Source organism: Diplotaxodon limnothrissa, linkage group LG20, assembly GCF_057381915.1.
Source record: "Diplotaxodon limnothrissa isolate DT_005_m linkage group LG20, D_limnothrissa_male_GT1.1, whole genome shotgun sequence".
NCBI classification, from domain to species: Eukaryota; Metazoa; Chordata; class Actinopteri; order Cichliformes; family Cichlidae; genus Diplotaxodon; species Diplotaxodon limnothrissa.
The window spans coordinates 341,035-357,804 of record NC_140615.1 but is presented as its reverse complement, the minus strand read 5'-3'; the positions used below and the strand labels follow the sequence as shown (position 1 = coordinate 357,804).

At 42.2% G+C, this 16,770-nt stretch overlaps 3 protein-coding genes across 3 annotated transcripts in view; 2 read left to right on the top strand and 1 right to left on the bottom strand.

Annotated features, from left to right (window-relative positions):
• LOC146610157 (uncharacterized) overlaps positions 1–7,684 on the top strand; it is a 32,558-nt gene extending 24,874 nt beyond the window's left edge. The window contains exons 19-22 of the mRNA XM_085345050.1: positions 90–131; positions 7,155–7,205; positions 7,326–7,392; positions 7,626–7,684. Of these exons, the coding sequence (XP_085201176.1) occupies positions 90–131; positions 7,155–7,205; positions 7,326–7,392; positions 7,626–7,684 (219 nt within the window). The remainder of the gene's footprint in view (positions 1–89; positions 132–7,154; positions 7,206–7,325; positions 7,393–7,625) is intronic.
• LOC146610158 (uncharacterized) lies at positions 1,342–6,714 on the top strand. The gene is made up of 6 exons (XM_085343993.1): positions 1,342–1,504; positions 2,202–2,869; positions 4,433–4,978; positions 5,624–5,821; positions 5,925–6,038; positions 6,640–6,714. The coding sequence occupies exons 1-6, from the start codon at positions 1,342–1,344 to the stop codon at positions 6,712–6,714; spliced, it is 1,764 nt and encodes a 587-aa protein (XP_085200119.1).
• Positions 7,685–12,609: 4,925 nt separating the features above from the next.
• Positions 12,610–15,807, bottom strand: LOC146610156 (PAN2-PAN3 deadenylation complex catalytic subunit PAN2-like). The gene is made up of 12 exons (XM_085345056.1): positions 15,728–15,807; positions 15,456–15,598; positions 15,171–15,277; positions 14,976–15,074; positions 14,750–14,878; positions 14,356–14,493; positions 14,209–14,268; positions 13,870–14,118; positions 13,582–13,725; positions 13,304–13,483; positions 13,145–13,196; positions 12,610–12,794 (listed from the first exon to the last, which is right to left on the bottom strand). The coding sequence occupies exons 1-12, from the start codon at positions 15,805–15,807 to the stop codon at positions 12,610–12,612; spliced, it is 1,566 nt and encodes a 521-aa protein (XP_085201182.1).
• Between the last annotated feature and the right edge of the window lie 963 nt (positions 15,808–16,770).

The window sequence follows — 16,770 nt, the reverse complement described above, 5'->3', positions numbered from 1 at the left end:
AATAAACTTTTTACCTTTTTATACCATAATAGCAGAATCTTTAATCACTGAATCCTTGATAACGGACATTACTCTGTCTTTTAAAAAAGGGCTTCTTTATTTTGGTGTTTGGAACACTGCTGGATGGTAAGGTATGTACAGCTCAATTTTAAGTCAAGTTAATGAATAAGTGCTTATTGTTGAATTACTTTAAATTAATGTTAAATTATATAATTTGGTTTAACCAACAAAGTGCTTAATGTCTACAAACCTTTACTGACGAAGGAATATGAATTGTAATAATACTACACTAAAATCCTCTTGTCAAGTCAAACTTCTGCCTTTTAGTGCCATTTCATGGTTTCTCTGTAAATCCATATAAATGACTAATTCAGACTTGATGGTGAAAGTAGCAAACAGCAGGTGGGCCCACACTTCAATAAATAACAGTTATATGTGTCATCCAGGGAAGGACGGATGTTGTTTTGCTGTGCTGTATTTTAATGTGAAGTGTACATATTTATTTTTTATATTGCATGCATTGGTTATATTTTTGTGCAGTGTTTTATTTAGTTTGCATGTTTTAGTTGCCGGCAAATTGTCCTGGAGAGACTCCGCCTTTCCCCATTTTTACTAATTGGACACACCTGAGAGGAAAGGGAGTGTAATTTACAGAGTGCTGAGTGACACATAAGAGGGTTGGAGCTTGGCGTTCCAGGGAGAACGGACAGTACCAGCGCACAGGGCACCAGTGCAGAGAGTGACAGTACCAGCGGGGAGAGCGGAGACAGCACCAGCGGAAGGCACAGGACGGCTGTGTGGCTTTGCAGTTTTTAAGAAGCGGCGGGCGGAGTTGAGAGCTCTGCCCACCCGGGGTAAGTCTTTGACTTATCCCCTTTTATTGAATAAAAACTGCCGGAAGAATAGTGACTGCCGCTCCTCCCTTTCTCTAGCATATCAAGACGCGAATGCGGAAAGGAAGGAGAGGACTCCGCTGGGTTTCCCTTTTACTTCGCTGGATTTCTTAACTCCCTGGGACTTTTATGCTGTGGTGGATTCCACTGGACTTTTAATGTTGTGTTTTATTGATTTTTATTGTGTTATCCCTTGGCCAAGGTTGTTTTAATTTATCTTACATTTTTAACTATTTAAATATAATAAATTCTATTTTTAATCTTACAGTTTAAATTGTGTGTTTCCCTTGGCGGCTCCACTGCTCTGCCCGTTTTTAGGAAGGTTTCCTTCCTTTAAAAAACGACACTGTGGGAATAAAATCAGCCTTCCGGCTCCGTTACATAATTGGCGTTGTCGACATAGGATACGGAGCCAAGAGCAGTTGGGTTAGCCAGGGGAATAGCAAATATGATGATGCCTGTATATCCCGGAGCCCCGTGGCTGCCAAAGTTTAAAGGGCCTGATCAGGATGTGCAATATCAGGAGTGGAAGGAGCAGATGCGGGGGCTGCTGGGATCTCAGGACTTGCCTGAAGTGAGGAAAGTTGCTATTGTGTTGGGAGCGCTAGCAGGTGAGGCTAAACGTCAGGTTAGTGTTCTTGAAACCAGTGAAAGAGACCAAGTACAAAAAATCTTTTCTTTTTTAGACTCTTTATATGGTGATCGTGTCCCCACCCCAGTTCTTAGGTCACAGTTTTTTAGTTGCACTCAGAACTCAAGTGAAACCGTATCTTCATTTATCTTGCGGTTAAGAGAATTATACTGTAGGTTGCGAAAGCATGATCCAGATAATGTCCCCTCTGATGCAGCCCTGCGAGATCAATTGTTGCTAGGATTGCGGGAAGGCCCTGTAAGTCAGGCACTGAAGGTCTATGTGCGGCGTAATCCAGACCAAGATTTTGCTGCCATACGCCAGGAGGCACTGCTCCTAGACTCAGAACATGTACAGCCCCAGTCTGAGGTAACCTGTCTGTAAATAAGTCTCATGCTCCTTTTAAGGTTGAACAGAAAGAAGATTGGAGGCAGGTGTTAAAACAGGAGATACTGGAGGATGTTAAGGCACAAATTGAAGGATTGGCACAAGAGCTAGTAAGGGAAATTAGAGGCTCCACTCAGCCAGCTGTAGCTACTCTTCCGCCTGCACCTCAGTTTAGGAGAAGACCGCGACAATCAAATGCTAGCTGGGATGCACAAGGTCGGCCTATCTGTCGGAGGTGTAAACAAGCAGGACATATAGCTAGGTTTTGCCAGACCTCCATGTCTTCCCAGCCAAGTTTAAACTAGATGACCCTGCTGCTGAGGTCCGAGGGGCGGGGTTTTTTGGTTCACCTAAGGAATTAAGGGCCACAGAAACATTTATTGGGCAGTGTCCAACAGTGAAGATAGTGATCGAAGGGGTGGAGCTTCAAGGCTTGTTGGATACCGGGTCACAAGTGACTTTGATACAGGAGAGTCTGTTTAATGAGTATTTTTCCCAGGCTAGGCTTGAGAAAACTCCAACCGCCTTTAGGCTGAGAGCCGCCAATGGTCTGGAAATTCCCTATACCACCTATGCTGTCCTGGACATGGAAATAGAAGGTGTTAAGGTTCCTGGACGCGGGGTTGTCGTGGTAAAAGATGACCATTGCACTCACCCACTGATTATTGGTATGAATGTTGTGACTGCCTGTTGGAATGTATTTAAGTGGCCAGAAAAGACTACTCCTGCCCCACAGCAGTTAACGAATCAACAGGCCTGGAGGACTGCCTTCGCAACATGCAGACGGATAGAAGCAAGTACAGTGGAGGACGGAATGGTGGGGTATGTACGGCTAGCTGGCCGACGCAAAATTAAAGTTCCCCCGAGGAGTGAAATAATGGTGTGGGGCCGGACTCAGACGGGTCCGCAAGGAACAGATTATTGTGCCTTGGTGGAGGCACTGCCTGAAACCCCTGATGTGGGGGTGGCGAGAACCCTTGTCATGGTAAGGGCCGGGAGAGTGCCAGTGAGGATTTGTAACCCACACCCCTATCCTCTTTTTATAGGTCGTTACCAGAAACTGGGAAAGCTATCCTGCGTGGATGAAGCTGACGTACATGGCTCACAGGACCTGAGCCTGTCCCTTGGGACGGACGGTGTGGTGGAGGTGGCTCTGGTCGATAGTGGCACCCCCACGGAGGAGGAGAGATTACCTGAGGAGATGAATAAACTGATTGAAAGACCTGACCTGTCTGAACTGCAACAGGGCGAGCTACGTGCTTTATTGCTTAAATGGGAGAAGGTGTTCTCTAAAGATGACGAAGATTTCGGGAGGACTGACCTGGTGCATCATTGTATCCCCACAGGTGATGCAGCTCCCATTAGAGAGAGGTATCGTCCTTTGCCCCCCGCAATGTATAAGGAAATGAGGAGTCTCTTGGTAGATATGATGGCAAAGGGAGTTATCCGGGAAAGCTGTAGCCCATGGGCTGCACCCATTGTTTTGGTGAGAAAAAAGGATGGCGCCTGGAGGTTCTGTGTGGACTACAGAAAATTGAATGCGGTGACGCATAAAGATGCTTTTCCCTTGCCACGAATAGAAGAGACATTGACAAGCCTTACTCGAGCGAAGTGGTTTTCCACCCTGGACTTAGCCAGTGGATACTGGCAGGTCCAAATGGACCCGATGGACAGAGAAAAGACTGCTTTTACGACCCCAGTTGGGTTGTTTGAGTTCGAGCGGATGCCGTTTGGTCTGTGCAATGCACCCGCTACATTTCAGCGCCTGATGCAGCACTGTTTGAGTGGACAGATTGCCGAGTCTTTATTGGTGTACTTAGACGACATTATCATTTATTCACCTGACTTTTCGTCTCATTTACAGCATCTAGATGAAGTGTTTCAGAGGCTGTGGTGTCATGGGTTGAAGTTACAGCCGAACAAGTGCGAGTTCCTGCAACAAGAGGTGAAATTTCTGGGGCATGTAGTGGATAAGTATGGTGTAAGACCAGACCCGGATAAGATTTCTGCGGTGATGGATTGGCCGGTCCCTGATACCATCAGACAGGTCAGATCCTTTTTGGGCCTGGCTGGTTACTACAGACGTTTTGTGTCCGGTTTTGCTCAAATCGCACGCCCTTTAAATGCATTATTGACAGGGGTCCCTGTGAACAAGAGAACAGACCGTCGTAAAGTACAGTGGTCCCCAGAATGTCAAACGGCATTTGAGGCCTTCAAAGCAGCTTTAACGCAGGCACCTGTTTTGGCATACGCAGATTACTCTCTTCCCTTTATTGTGTATACAGATGCCAGTGGCCGCGGGCTGGGAGCCGTTCTGGCGCAGGTTCAAGAGGGCCAAGAAAGGGTAATAGCGTACGCCAGCAGAAGTTTACACCACACGGAACGGAATGACGCAAACTATAGTTCTTTCAAGTTGGAGCTGTTAGCCCTTAAGTGGGCGGTTACCGAAAAGTTTAAAGACTATCTGACTGGTGCACGATTCGTTGTGTATACTGATAATAACCCTGAGGCCCATTTACAGACTGCTCGCTTGGGCGCAGTAGAACAACGTTGGGTTGCCCAGCTGGCCTCTTTCGACTACGAGATCAAGTATCGTTCGGGTAAGAGCAATATTAATGCTGATGCCCTTTCTCGACTCCCCACTGTCCCAGCAGAGCACCTGGAGGGGGCTGGATCAGAGCGTGGAGTCACTTCAGCAGCCATTGAATTGACCTGTGAGGTAGAGGGGAGTGACTGGGCAGAAGCACAAGTTCACGATCCGGATATTCAAGTGGTAAAACAACTTCTGGAAGCTCAGGTCGCACCTACAAAGTCAGAACGTCAGGCATTGTCGCATGGTGTGCGGCGACTCCTACAGCAGCAAAAAAGACTTTTCATTAAAGACGGAGTATTGTGCCGTAAAGTGTCGGACGAATATACCCAGGAGACTCGTCATCAAGTTGTGTGTCCTAGTTCCAGGTGCCATGAGGTGTGGCGGAAGATCCATGAGGCTGCTGCCCATGCGGGGGTAGATCGAACCCTCTCTCGGATACGGCAGCGGTTCTACTGGGTTAACATGGAAGCGCAGGTACGTCAGTTTCATCTGGGTTGTGTCCCCTGTGGTCTACAAAAGGAGAGGGTAGAACCTAGGGCTCCACTGCACCCTATTTCAGTCTCATACCCTTTGGAGGTTGTAGGCATGGATTTTCTGTCCTTAGGCCGACCAACTGACACTTATCAAAACATACTTGTGGTGACTGATCTGTTTACGCGGTTCGCTTGGGCTATCCCTACAATAAACCAAACAGCAGAGACTACAGTAAAGGCTTTGTGGAAGTATGTGATACAGCCGTTTGGTTGCCCAGGCCGACTCCACTCCGACCGTGGGTCTAATTTCGAATCTGCATTAATGAAACAGCTTTGTGATACCTATGGTATAGCCAAAAGCCGTACGACACCTTACCACCCTGCAGGGAATGGTAGTGTAGAACTTTTCAATCAGACCCTATTGAACATGCTCCGCTCCCTAGAATCAGTTAGGCAGAGCCAGTGGGTAGGAAATCTGCCGGAACTCGTTCATGCTTATAATAATACTATCCATAGTTCCACAGGTTATGCGCCTGCCTATTTGATGTTTGGTCGACACTTGCGACTTCCTGTGGACGTGGTGTTAGGCGTGGCCCCCCAGCAGGCGAGGCAGGATGTAAGTGAGTGGGTGTATTCTCATCAACAGAAACTCTCCCTAGCTTACCGTTTGGCTGGGCAGAGGATGTATAGTGCGGCCTCCCAACACAAAAGCCAGTATGAGAAAAGAGGCTGTACCCTCCCATTGTTGCCCGGAGAGAGAGTCTGGGTACGTGACCGAAACAGACAGGGCAAAGGAAAACTGTGCTCCTGGTGGTCTCCTGAGCCATATGTGGTGTTGGAACAGGTGGGAGATACGGGCTTAGTGTATAAGGTCAAACCAGAAAAGGGGGGTAATATACAAACTTTACATAGGAATGCCTTAAAAGTGTGCATTGCTCCTCAAACAGACTTTACCCCTCCTACGGAGGAGCCGACCACAGGCCCTTCGGATTTCCCAGCGCCAGTGTTTTATGGATTTTTACCCCTTACTGACTGTGTGTCACCTCACCAGAGTGATTCAGGTATGTCCCTTAGACGGTCCATTAGGGCCACGCGTGGGATTCCACCAGAGCGTTATAGGGAGATGGGGCATTAGCAGGGACTGCTAATATTTCAGTGTGGGGGGATGTCATCCAGGGAAGGACGGATGTTGTTTTGCTGTGCTGTATTTTAATGTGAAGTGTACATATTTATTTTTTATATTGCATGCATTGGTTATATTTTTGTGCAGTGTTTTATTTAGTTTGCATGTTTTAGTTGCCGGCAAATTGTCCTGGAGAGACTCCGCCTTTCCCCATTTTTACTAATTGGACACACCTGAGAGGAAAGGGAGTGTAATTTACAGAGTGCTGAGTGACACATAAGAGGGTTGGAGCTTGGCGTTCCAGGGAGAACGGACAGTACCAGCGCACAGGGCACCAGTGCAGAGAGTGACAGTACCAGCGGGGAGAGCGGAGACAGCACCAGCGGAAGGCACGGGACGGCTGTGTGGCTTTGCAGTTTTTAAGAAGCGGCGGGCGGAGTTGAGAGCTCTGCCCACCCGGGGTAAGTCTTTGACTTATCCCCTTTTATTGAATAAAAACTGCCGGAAGAATAGTGACTGCCGCTCCTCCCTTTCTCTAGCATATCAAGACGCGAATGCGGAAAGGAAGGAGAGGACTCCGCTGGGTTTCCCTTTTACTTCGCTGGATTTCTTAACTCCCTGGGACTTTTATGCTGTGGTGGATTCCACTGGACTTTTAATGTTGTGTTTTATTGATTTTTATTGTGTTATCCCTTGGCCAAGGTTGTTTTAATTTATCTTACATTTTTAACTATTTAAATATAATAAATTCTATTTTTAATCTTACAGTTTAAATTGTGTGTTTCCCTTGGCGGCTCCACTGCTCTGCCCGTTTTTAGGAAGGTTTCCTTCCTTTAAAAAACGACACTGTGGGAATAAAATCAGCCTTCCGGCTCCGTTACATATGTATGTGTTCGTATCCCACACAAGCACACAAAAAAGCAAGATAAACATCACCATAGACTTACAAAAAGATTCCTTTTAGTGTTTGGCTGGGCATCATGAATTAATTTACTTTTACAGCTAACTTGTGCAACTTCCATTGTAGTGTAACATTTGAGATTTCACTTACCAGGTGCGGTCAGCAATATCATCATATGCACGACCGTCCAGAAGTGGGACAGGGGTAAGAACAGTTTTCGTGTTCCTTTTTTCTTTCCTTATTTTTGGATCTCAGCCAACTTGTTTTTTGTTTTGTTTTGTTTTTTCAAATATTGCATGATTTGTTTTTTGTATTGTATTTTAGAGCACAAGTGCTGGAAACTCATCGTCAAGTGGACTTCGATTTTTAAGGAACTGGAGACGTGGAAGAGGTAAATAACAATTAAAAAATTAACATAAAGATGCAGGAAAAGCTGTGTGTTGTTAGGTGTGCTTGTACCTTAATCAGGCAGTCCAACACAGAAAACAATTGGATGGGTTGCACATTAACACAAATTAATTTTTTTAATTTTATTTATTCATACAATTATTTTACTTCTTACTTCAGTGTCTACTGTGTATTATTTTTTGCCACAGATTAACTATACTGCTCTGTTTTTTTTAGATGGCTACAACATGACATCCAGTGCATCCAGTGATTTACATTCAGCTAGCAACACATAATGAATGCAGAAATCTGTGGTTATTCAGATAACCAACAAGAAGTCAGGCTTTTCTTTGTTCCTTTTTTCCATAGTATCAGTGAGTTAATCTGTTGTGTTTTTATTAATAGCTTATATAATATTTAATCCCAGAAGAATTTGGCTTGGTTTTTAAGGAAAACAAATAAAGAAAAATATGTGTGCTCACCAAAATATTTTTGAATGGCATAATAAATTTTGGAATTGTAATCAAACTTTAAAAAAAATTATGTCATCGTTTTCATCTTTGATTTTGATTTGCATGCATGATTATCAACACAGCACAGAGCATAGATTTGTAGTTATACTAATAGATTTTTATCAATCTATAGATGTTTTTAAAGAAAAGAGTTGAGTGTTCTTATATTCTAAAGAGTGAGTAGATTTGATGTCTGATGTAAACATAAGTAAAACATTGTACTCGCAATATACACAGAAATACAAACTACCTTTGTTTAAAAAAACGTTTTTGTGTTGGGGACATCTACTCAAAATCTTGCCGTTTCATTCTGTGTCAGTATGTATCATGGCACACAGTCCCACAAAGATCCACATGAAAACTGTTAATTGAGCTGTAACAATTTCATTCATTTGTAATTCAATAATTTCTGGTAATCTTTTATTTTGTGCATTTTGTGAAGTAGCCATGTGTTGTAAAGATGAAACAGATGTCAGGGAACTGTTGCACATTAGGTAGATCTTAATGCTGAAATTTCTCATACTCATGTTAATTTTACCCATATTTATTTTTTTCTTTGCAGAACAGATAACTGTTATTCTAATTAGCACCTTCATAATCTTTACTGGCTACTCAAAGATTAACTAAGTATGCTTTCTGTGCGCCTTTTGTGCATTTAATGTGGTATGTTTTTGGATAGCTTTGACATGCCTTAATTTTGATCCTGATTAATAATGTATACAACTAGCTTTCTATTACTTTCTATTACTAATTATGTCCTGAATTTGTTAAACTTTTATTCAGAATTTGGTGATTTAAATCTTTTAAAAATACCAATCTTGTGTCAAACTCCAGCTTCACACACCCTGTTAATCTGGCAGATTTGTTTGAAGTATCCTAAAATCCAAATTCCTAAAACAAATAAATAAATAAATAAAATAAAATAATAAAAACCTGAATTGGAATGACACACAGACGAAGTTCCTAATAGTGGTGTGCGGATCGATATTGAAATATCGATTCTTCCGATACCAGTAATTTATGTTCTAGAATCGATTCTCATATTAAAATATCGATATTTTAGTACTTTGGGGTAAATTTGTAGTGTTTCATTAACAGGAACAGTGGAAATAAACTATATCATTCGGATCGTCTAAATTGGAAGGAACTACTTCCTCTTACGCCTTAGTCATTTGTGAAATACGGCTGGATAAATGTGTAGCAGCCTCTGGCATGCACACTCACAGCAATGGCTGAGCATAAACGGAGTCATGTGTGGATGTATTTTACCTCCACAAACAGCTAAGACGCGGTTTGCGATACATGTGGCAAGACAGTAAGGTGTTGTGACAGCACCATTAACCTCGTCAAACACCTGAGAGTAAATCATAGAATATGATGAGCTTATGTTGAGGCGAACTGAAGAGGAGTAGAGGGACAGACTCAAGCGCAGACCACAAACTCCTTTCGAACAAGAGTGAATTTATTTACAGTGATCTGCCACAGTGCAATATATATACAAAGGTGTTTGGGGGAAAGGGCCAGGGTTCCAGGGTCCAGGAGTGAAAGGGGCCGGAGTCCAGGGGAGGGGGTTTCCACACACAAACAGCTCCTCTTTTCTCCACCACTCTTCTTGCTCAGTCACAGTTGCACAGGGAACGGGTCCGGTGCCGATCTGCGATGCGTTTGTTGTTCTCTTTTGTGCGTAGTAGGGCCGCTTGAGTGGCCCGCCAAACTCGACAACACCTGTGTAAATTCATTTCTTTTGAATTAATCCCTTCTTCTGAAAAAGAACCTCTCCTGGTTTAAATGGCACTTTGGATTTCCTTACTTTCTGTTCCGCTCCCAACCCCAAATAGATGCTGACAAGCTGACACAGTAACATGGAAGAGGAAAAGAAGTTGGAAGGAAAAAAAAAAAAACCTAATGCCTAACAATGAAAAATGTAAAATAAGATCAATAATAATAATAATTATAATAACGGTAAAAGATGAAGCAACAAGTTTTTAGTTTCTTGTTTATTCCAAATGATCATCCAGATGTATGTGACATGTGATGACAAACACCATGTTTGTCATCACATGCTTAAACTCATCATATATTTTTACATATGCTGAACAGGCAGTCAGACATGCTGTCACTGTGGGGTAGATAACTGCATGAACACCATACGGCAGGGGTCTCAAACTCCAGTCCTCGAGGGCCGCCATCCTGCAACTTTTCCATGTGTCCCTGTTGCACAACCCGTTCTCACTCCCGACGCGTAACACACCTAGTAGGTCATTAGCAAGACTATAGAACTTGACTGCATGCTGAGTTGGAAATTCAGCCATTTGATTCATGTTACAGCAGCTCATGAGTGAATGAACATGGTGCAATAAAAGTATTTTTAGAAGTATATGTTTCCAAATACATGCATTTACTTACTCGATGTTACAATATTTCTGAGAGCTCGTTTTTAAGCCTCCCAGTTATCAGTTTTGTGATCACACTATTGCTTTAACATTATTGAGACTACACAACACATTCATCCCTGACCTCCTCATATCCAGCTGAACAGGATTACTATACTGTGTAGATTTACAAATTCTTTCGTGGAACATCGAAATCCATTGTGTTGTGTAGATTTTTAACATATCTCCTGGATCATTACTAACTGTATGTTTGGTTTTACTTGTAGAGTTGTTGTAAGACCAGACAAGGAGCTCGAAAAATTTTATGGTTCCCAAAACAAAACAAGCAATGAAAATAATGACATAAACCTTTAAAAACAACTGTGTGGAAACGGTAAGAGTATGCAGATCATCCAGCAGAGGGCACCATTATATCAAAAAATCGTTCAAATGTGACTTAAAGATTTATTAACCCTCTCAGGCTCAAATTAAGTTTTTGTTGCTAATGTACAAAAGAATACCTCCAGTGGTACTTCTGAGGGGAAAAAAAAAAAAACTCATAAAATATGTATGTGGGGTAATCAGGTTGTTTAGCTTTTACTTGTTGCAAATCTGCAACGCCTGCCTTGACAGGGTTAAATTAAACACATCTATTAAAGTATGGTTACTACTTTTCAAAGGTGGTGGCTGTAAATGCTGCACTTGAAGCACAGTCCTTACCAGTTAGGGCTTTTTAAAGAGCTCGATGTGAAATATTGAGGACATTTTTTTCCCCCAAAAATGTTACATGTGTCATTTATAGAAGAGAAATAACAGCTTTTGAAAAATTAAAAATCGATCTGAATTCTGAGAAACCTAAAAAAATAAAAATAAAAATCCAGCTGTAAAATGAACAGTGCAACAGATTTCACAGAAGCTGGTGAAACAAACAAACTAAATTCATTGTGGTTGGAATCTGTTTTAATCAAGATTTGCATGGATTCATGCACATTCTCCACTTCCTGGTATCAAACATTTTACAGTTGTTACACCCCAGCCCAGGGAAAACTGGCGTGCAACAGAAGAAAAATAAAAATAAGGAGAAATGCCCCCACACTCCCTGCTCTCAAGGAAGACGAACCAACAAAAACAGCTACCACGGATTTCACAACAGCCTGTCAATTTATCAAGTCCCAAAAGGTAGCAGGCGTCAGGGTGAGCATGGCCAAAACAACAAACAAAAACTCTAGAAATGAAATGCAGCTGGCTTACCTTCACAGAAAACCCCAAACGAAAATTACAGGTGTCTTACCTGCCTCCCTAACCAAAAACAGGAGAAAAGGTTCCCAAAGAAAAATGGCTTCTCACCCCTACAGCTACCAAGTAAGACAAAGTATCGACAACTATTTACATCTATATACAACAAACTATTTACAACACAGGGGGAGATCGCAATAATCCATCCATCCATTCGCTAGCGCTTATCCTTTTCAGGGTCGCGGGGGGTGCTGGAGCCAATCCCAGCTGTCATAGGGCGAGAGGCAGGGTACACCCTGGACAGGTCGCCAGTCTGTCGCAGGGCTAACACACAAGGACAGACAACCATTCATACTCACATTCACACCTAGTGGCAATTTGGATTATCCAATTAACCTATCCCCACAAACTGCAAGTCTTTGGACGGTGGGAGGAAACCGGAGTACCCGGAGGGAACCCACGCAGACACAGGGAGAACATGCAAACTCCACACAGAAAGACCCGGCCTGATGGTGGAATTGAACTCAGGACCTTCTTGCTGTGCGGCAACAGTGCTAACCACCGTGCTGCCCACAACAGCAACAATGACAAACTGAAATATAGGGCTTAAATACATAGAGGGAGCTATCAGGGAATGGACAACAGGAGGGAAACACAGCTGGGGCAAATCAGAACTGACGAGACAAGGAAGCGTAAACTGAACACACTGAGATAAGACAGACCTTCAAAGTAAAGCAGGAAACACATAACAGTCACGCCTAAACAAAACACTGACAACATTGGATTGTAACACAGTGCTCAGGATGACTTCATTTACATGCAACAATTTTGTTTTTTTCTTTTAAAGAAAAAAAAAAGGTTCAAATTCATATTTTGAATGATCACTTTCCCCCCTGTAAACCTCTCTGAAATAAAAAGCTTATATTTAGATATGATAAAAACAACTGAGTCACTGACTCAAAGCAAATAACTATAAAATATGATACAAAATAAGCAGCCCGAGCATCCTCAGGTCATGGTGTTGCTCACAGTCCCATCACAGAGGGAAGCACAGCAGCACCCGTGGATGGAAGGAGAGTGCATTCAGTCCACTCAGACGGACTATCTCATGTCCGAATCAGGGACTTTCCAGTTCAACTGGAAGCCTTTGTCGTAGACTTCGTAGAGCACCTTCATCACGTAATGATTCCCTCCTTCCTGATACAGCTCCAGGTACTTCCTGTAAAGCTTCAGGGCTGTGCATGAGTCCTCCGTGCTGTCGTGGGTTTCTCCCTGGATGTTGAGGCCTGTGGACATGAAAAAAAGGTCAGGAATGATTAAAATGAAAGTGTTCAGCTTCAGATTACAGTGTGGATATGAGGAATTGACACGTACGCTTTAGTGCATGAACTCAAAAAAGCCTCTAAATACTTTGTTGTTCAGATTTAATTCCAAGATGAGTTTGATGACAACTAAAACATCATGAACTATACTGACTTAATACTGAATACTTAACTTAATACTGACAGTAATATGAGCGGATTATCCAGTTTACATATTTAAATCCTAATCCCTCTCACTGTAATAATGTGATTTAATTCGATTACAGACTCATATTTGGATTAGATTTTTGTTTTTTTTATTTCTACTAACTTACCAAGAAAATACCAAGCAAGGAATTTCGTGTCGATAACTTGATCTTTGGGAACCTTAAGAAACAGAAAATAAAAAACATTAAAATCAAAGCACATCTATAAAAAAACATCTCTAAACTATATGAACTAATTTGAAATATATAACAGATGAAATAACGTACCACTAAATTAATGACACGAAAGTCATTCTGCAGGCCGTGGCCGACGAAGCGAACTCCTGCATTGATGAGGAAGCGTAGCTTCAGGTAGGTCGACTTCAGCGTGGTCACGTGCTTAGAGGATACTGTGGCATCCAGGTCTCCAGGTTCGATTCCAGAGTATTTTGTCAAATAGTCGACCACCTGGAAGAACAAATTGACAAGTTAGCGGGTGGATCCTTGAAACATTATATATTCATTCTTTCAGGTCATCGTGGTCTTTTCTCTCTGCAGCTTCTTACCTGCTCCTGAGTGGAGATGTAGTCATCGATGAAGGGGACCCCCTCGTTGGGCCCCTGACCCCTCACACAGGTGATCCTGGCCACAGACATCTGACTGGGCGTGATGGTCGATTTGGTGCCGTCGCTATGCAGCACTGCTTCCTCCTGCAAACGCACACATTCAGGGGTCAAATTTGTTTTAAATACTTGAGTCAGATTAGCTGAACTACTGAAAATATGTATTAGGAATATTTAAAATTGTTTTTGATCCTATATTATAATTAATGATGGTATCATAGCCAGACTTACCTCACTGAGCTTTACAAACTCAGCGTCCAGCCCCACCAGGTCACCAGCCTGCGGCATCTCACTGACTGTGAGTGGGATGAAAGTGGCGTCTGTCTTGCTCTGCTTCTCAGTCCGATATAAGTCGGATTTGACTTCAGACTGATTGTGCTGACACTCACTGCGGAGGTCGTATTTGGTGTGGTAGTTTCTCTTGGCGTAACACAGGATGGCTGGCACTTTCCAGCTCACATCAAACTGTGCAGCCTCAGTCTGAAAACAAAAGGAGAAACATTTTTAAATGACTGCACACATTAAAGTTAGCATGAATAAACAAGCAGGAATCTTATCTAGGATCCTTACCTGCTCAATCGGCTCAATGAGGAAGTCATTGAAGAGGTACCACTGCTGGCGAGAGACTCCCTGAAATAATAAAATCATTTTGAATGTTAAAAATGAAACTTTTTGTAGTCAGCAGATGTCAAATTTTCTTATCTAAGCGTCGCTCACCTCTTTTCTTTGATGGTAGGTCTCACCCACTTTGATGTGTGCGACCATATTACCACCCGCGCCAGCGTCCAGGATGTGCGGCACCGTGGCCACCAAGTCATACAGAGAAGCTCCCTCCGCCTGTTCAGCAGCACTTAACTAGTAACAGAAAGTGCAAATAATTGTAAGATAAACTTTTTCATTTCACAAAAGTTGAGAAATTCATGTGTTACAGAAACAAAAACACTAAAACCAACCTATAGTTCAATATCTACAGATTAGTGTAATAATGTTTTAAAAATATTGCTCCTGGAAATATGGATTTAATTTTGAAGTGAAATTTTAACTCAGTAATGAAAAGTTACTCAGTTATTTCTTCAAGTGCAAAGATCAGCTGAAAATCTAAAGTCCTCACCTCCTCGCCCTCAGGCCAGCTGCTGATCTCCAGTCTCTGACTTTTGCTGAGGGACATCTTGAGAGTGGCGGGGATCCACACGTGACGCTGATCCTGATCTGTCTTCTGCATGGATTTGTTGAAGGTGTACTATAAAAACAGAAACATGGGCAATCATGTAAATAATGAACAGATAAATCATTACTTTCTTTTAACTGTATTTAAACACAGTGAATCAGTGGCTTACCTCGGCCTGAACCTTCCAGAATTCGGCCTCTTTGCTGCTGTTCACCTCACAGTTTATCACCAAAACATCTGGGAGACGTCGAATGTTGCGTGTCTGCACCTACAGTGTAACACAAAGAAATGATTACCCTGCACAACAGGTAACAATCAACCATAAATGAATTGTCATTATGAGTGAATGAAAGCTGTAACTCACTGTGGGCTGATACTTGTCACAGTTTCCACACCATGTGTGAGATCTCTGCTGCAGGCAGATGCTTTTCTTCAGGATCTCAGCAAAGTCGTGCTCCTTTATTCTTTCTCCTGAAGTGTCAAAGTACAATGAATATCAGTGTATACATCAAATCAAGCAGATATTTCCCTCTGCTCATTCAAAAACTAAATTAATTCAAACCATTATGTAATCATTAATAGTTCAAGTTTCAAAGACAGAGTAATTCACAGTCACAGATATCCATGCTCTCAGTGCTCTCAGACTCACCTTGAGAGTCAGGGTAATGCATGTTGAACAGCAACATGAGGGAGGAGTAGACTGTTTCTATGCCACAGAGACACGGGCTGCGGTTCTCAACTTCAGAACAAAACAGCTCTCTAATGACAGAGTCGCCAGGGGAGCCCAGAGAACTGCAACACAAACACAAATCACAGTTTCAGAAACCAGAAGGAAAACTCTGCATTTATAAACAAACATAATGATAAGACTGGGACAGTGTCCAGTAAGAATGCAGGTCAACAACGATGTGTTTTACCTACTCCTGGTCGTCCTGTAGGCCCGTGGATCCTCCTGCTCCTGTGTCTCCTGGAAGAGCTGGTAGAGGATGAAGTGATTCCATCTCTGGATTAAGCGACCTAGCTTGACTGTTCCTGTCGTCTCCTCATAGTTTTTAACAAGTTTTTTCTAGTTTGATGTCTTTAGTGTGATGATGTTATTCTGATGTGAATAACTTTTTTATTTATGCTCTTTTATAAATTAATATTTTATGCGTATATACATGCCTTGTTAGTTTCTTACTTCATGATATACAAGAAAACATTGACAACTGTGATTAATAAAGAATTGTCTAGCAGACCAACCACTTATTAGATCAGAACTTTTAAACTTACTGACAACTGGGCTGAATTAACCACCCTGCTCGCATTTCTGTTGTTTTTAACAGAGGCAGCCCAGTTACTGTTTTTAAACTGTTCTTGTTTTTTTTCAATCCCTCCTTTACGTTCAGGCTGCCCAGACATCCACTGCATGTCTTCCTGTTGCAGGTGTTTGGAGCCTGACAGGAAGGGCATGGTTTGGTTTTTGGCTTTGTCATTTCTGCAAATGAAAATGGAACATGTAGGGATTATTTCAGGTCTGTTTTGGTGAAATGATTACAAAAATAATTTATGACCAAAGAAATAACTTATATTACGAGGCAGTATTACACCATATTTAGAAAAAAAATCAATTACGAGATTAAAGTCGTTAATATTGAGTTAATTACGTGAATAGGGTTAAAAAAAAACTGAATTGATTACAGAAAAGATACATTGCTAAAATCGAGCAGCACTAACATTAGCTGGGTGGCCAAGCAAGTGTCTTACACATGAGAATACATCACCAAAAAAAATTAAATAAACTTTTGCAGAAGTAGTTCTCTTGGTACACAGACTGCTCTGTGAAAACATTTCAAGTTTAATATCAGTTTAACATGCAAATTACCCACAGTTTATTACAACTTACTTAGCTAGGATCTGCCTCGTGTCGAGTCGAAAGATTCGCTGCAGGACCGTGAGTTGAAAGATACATTTACTACGACTCC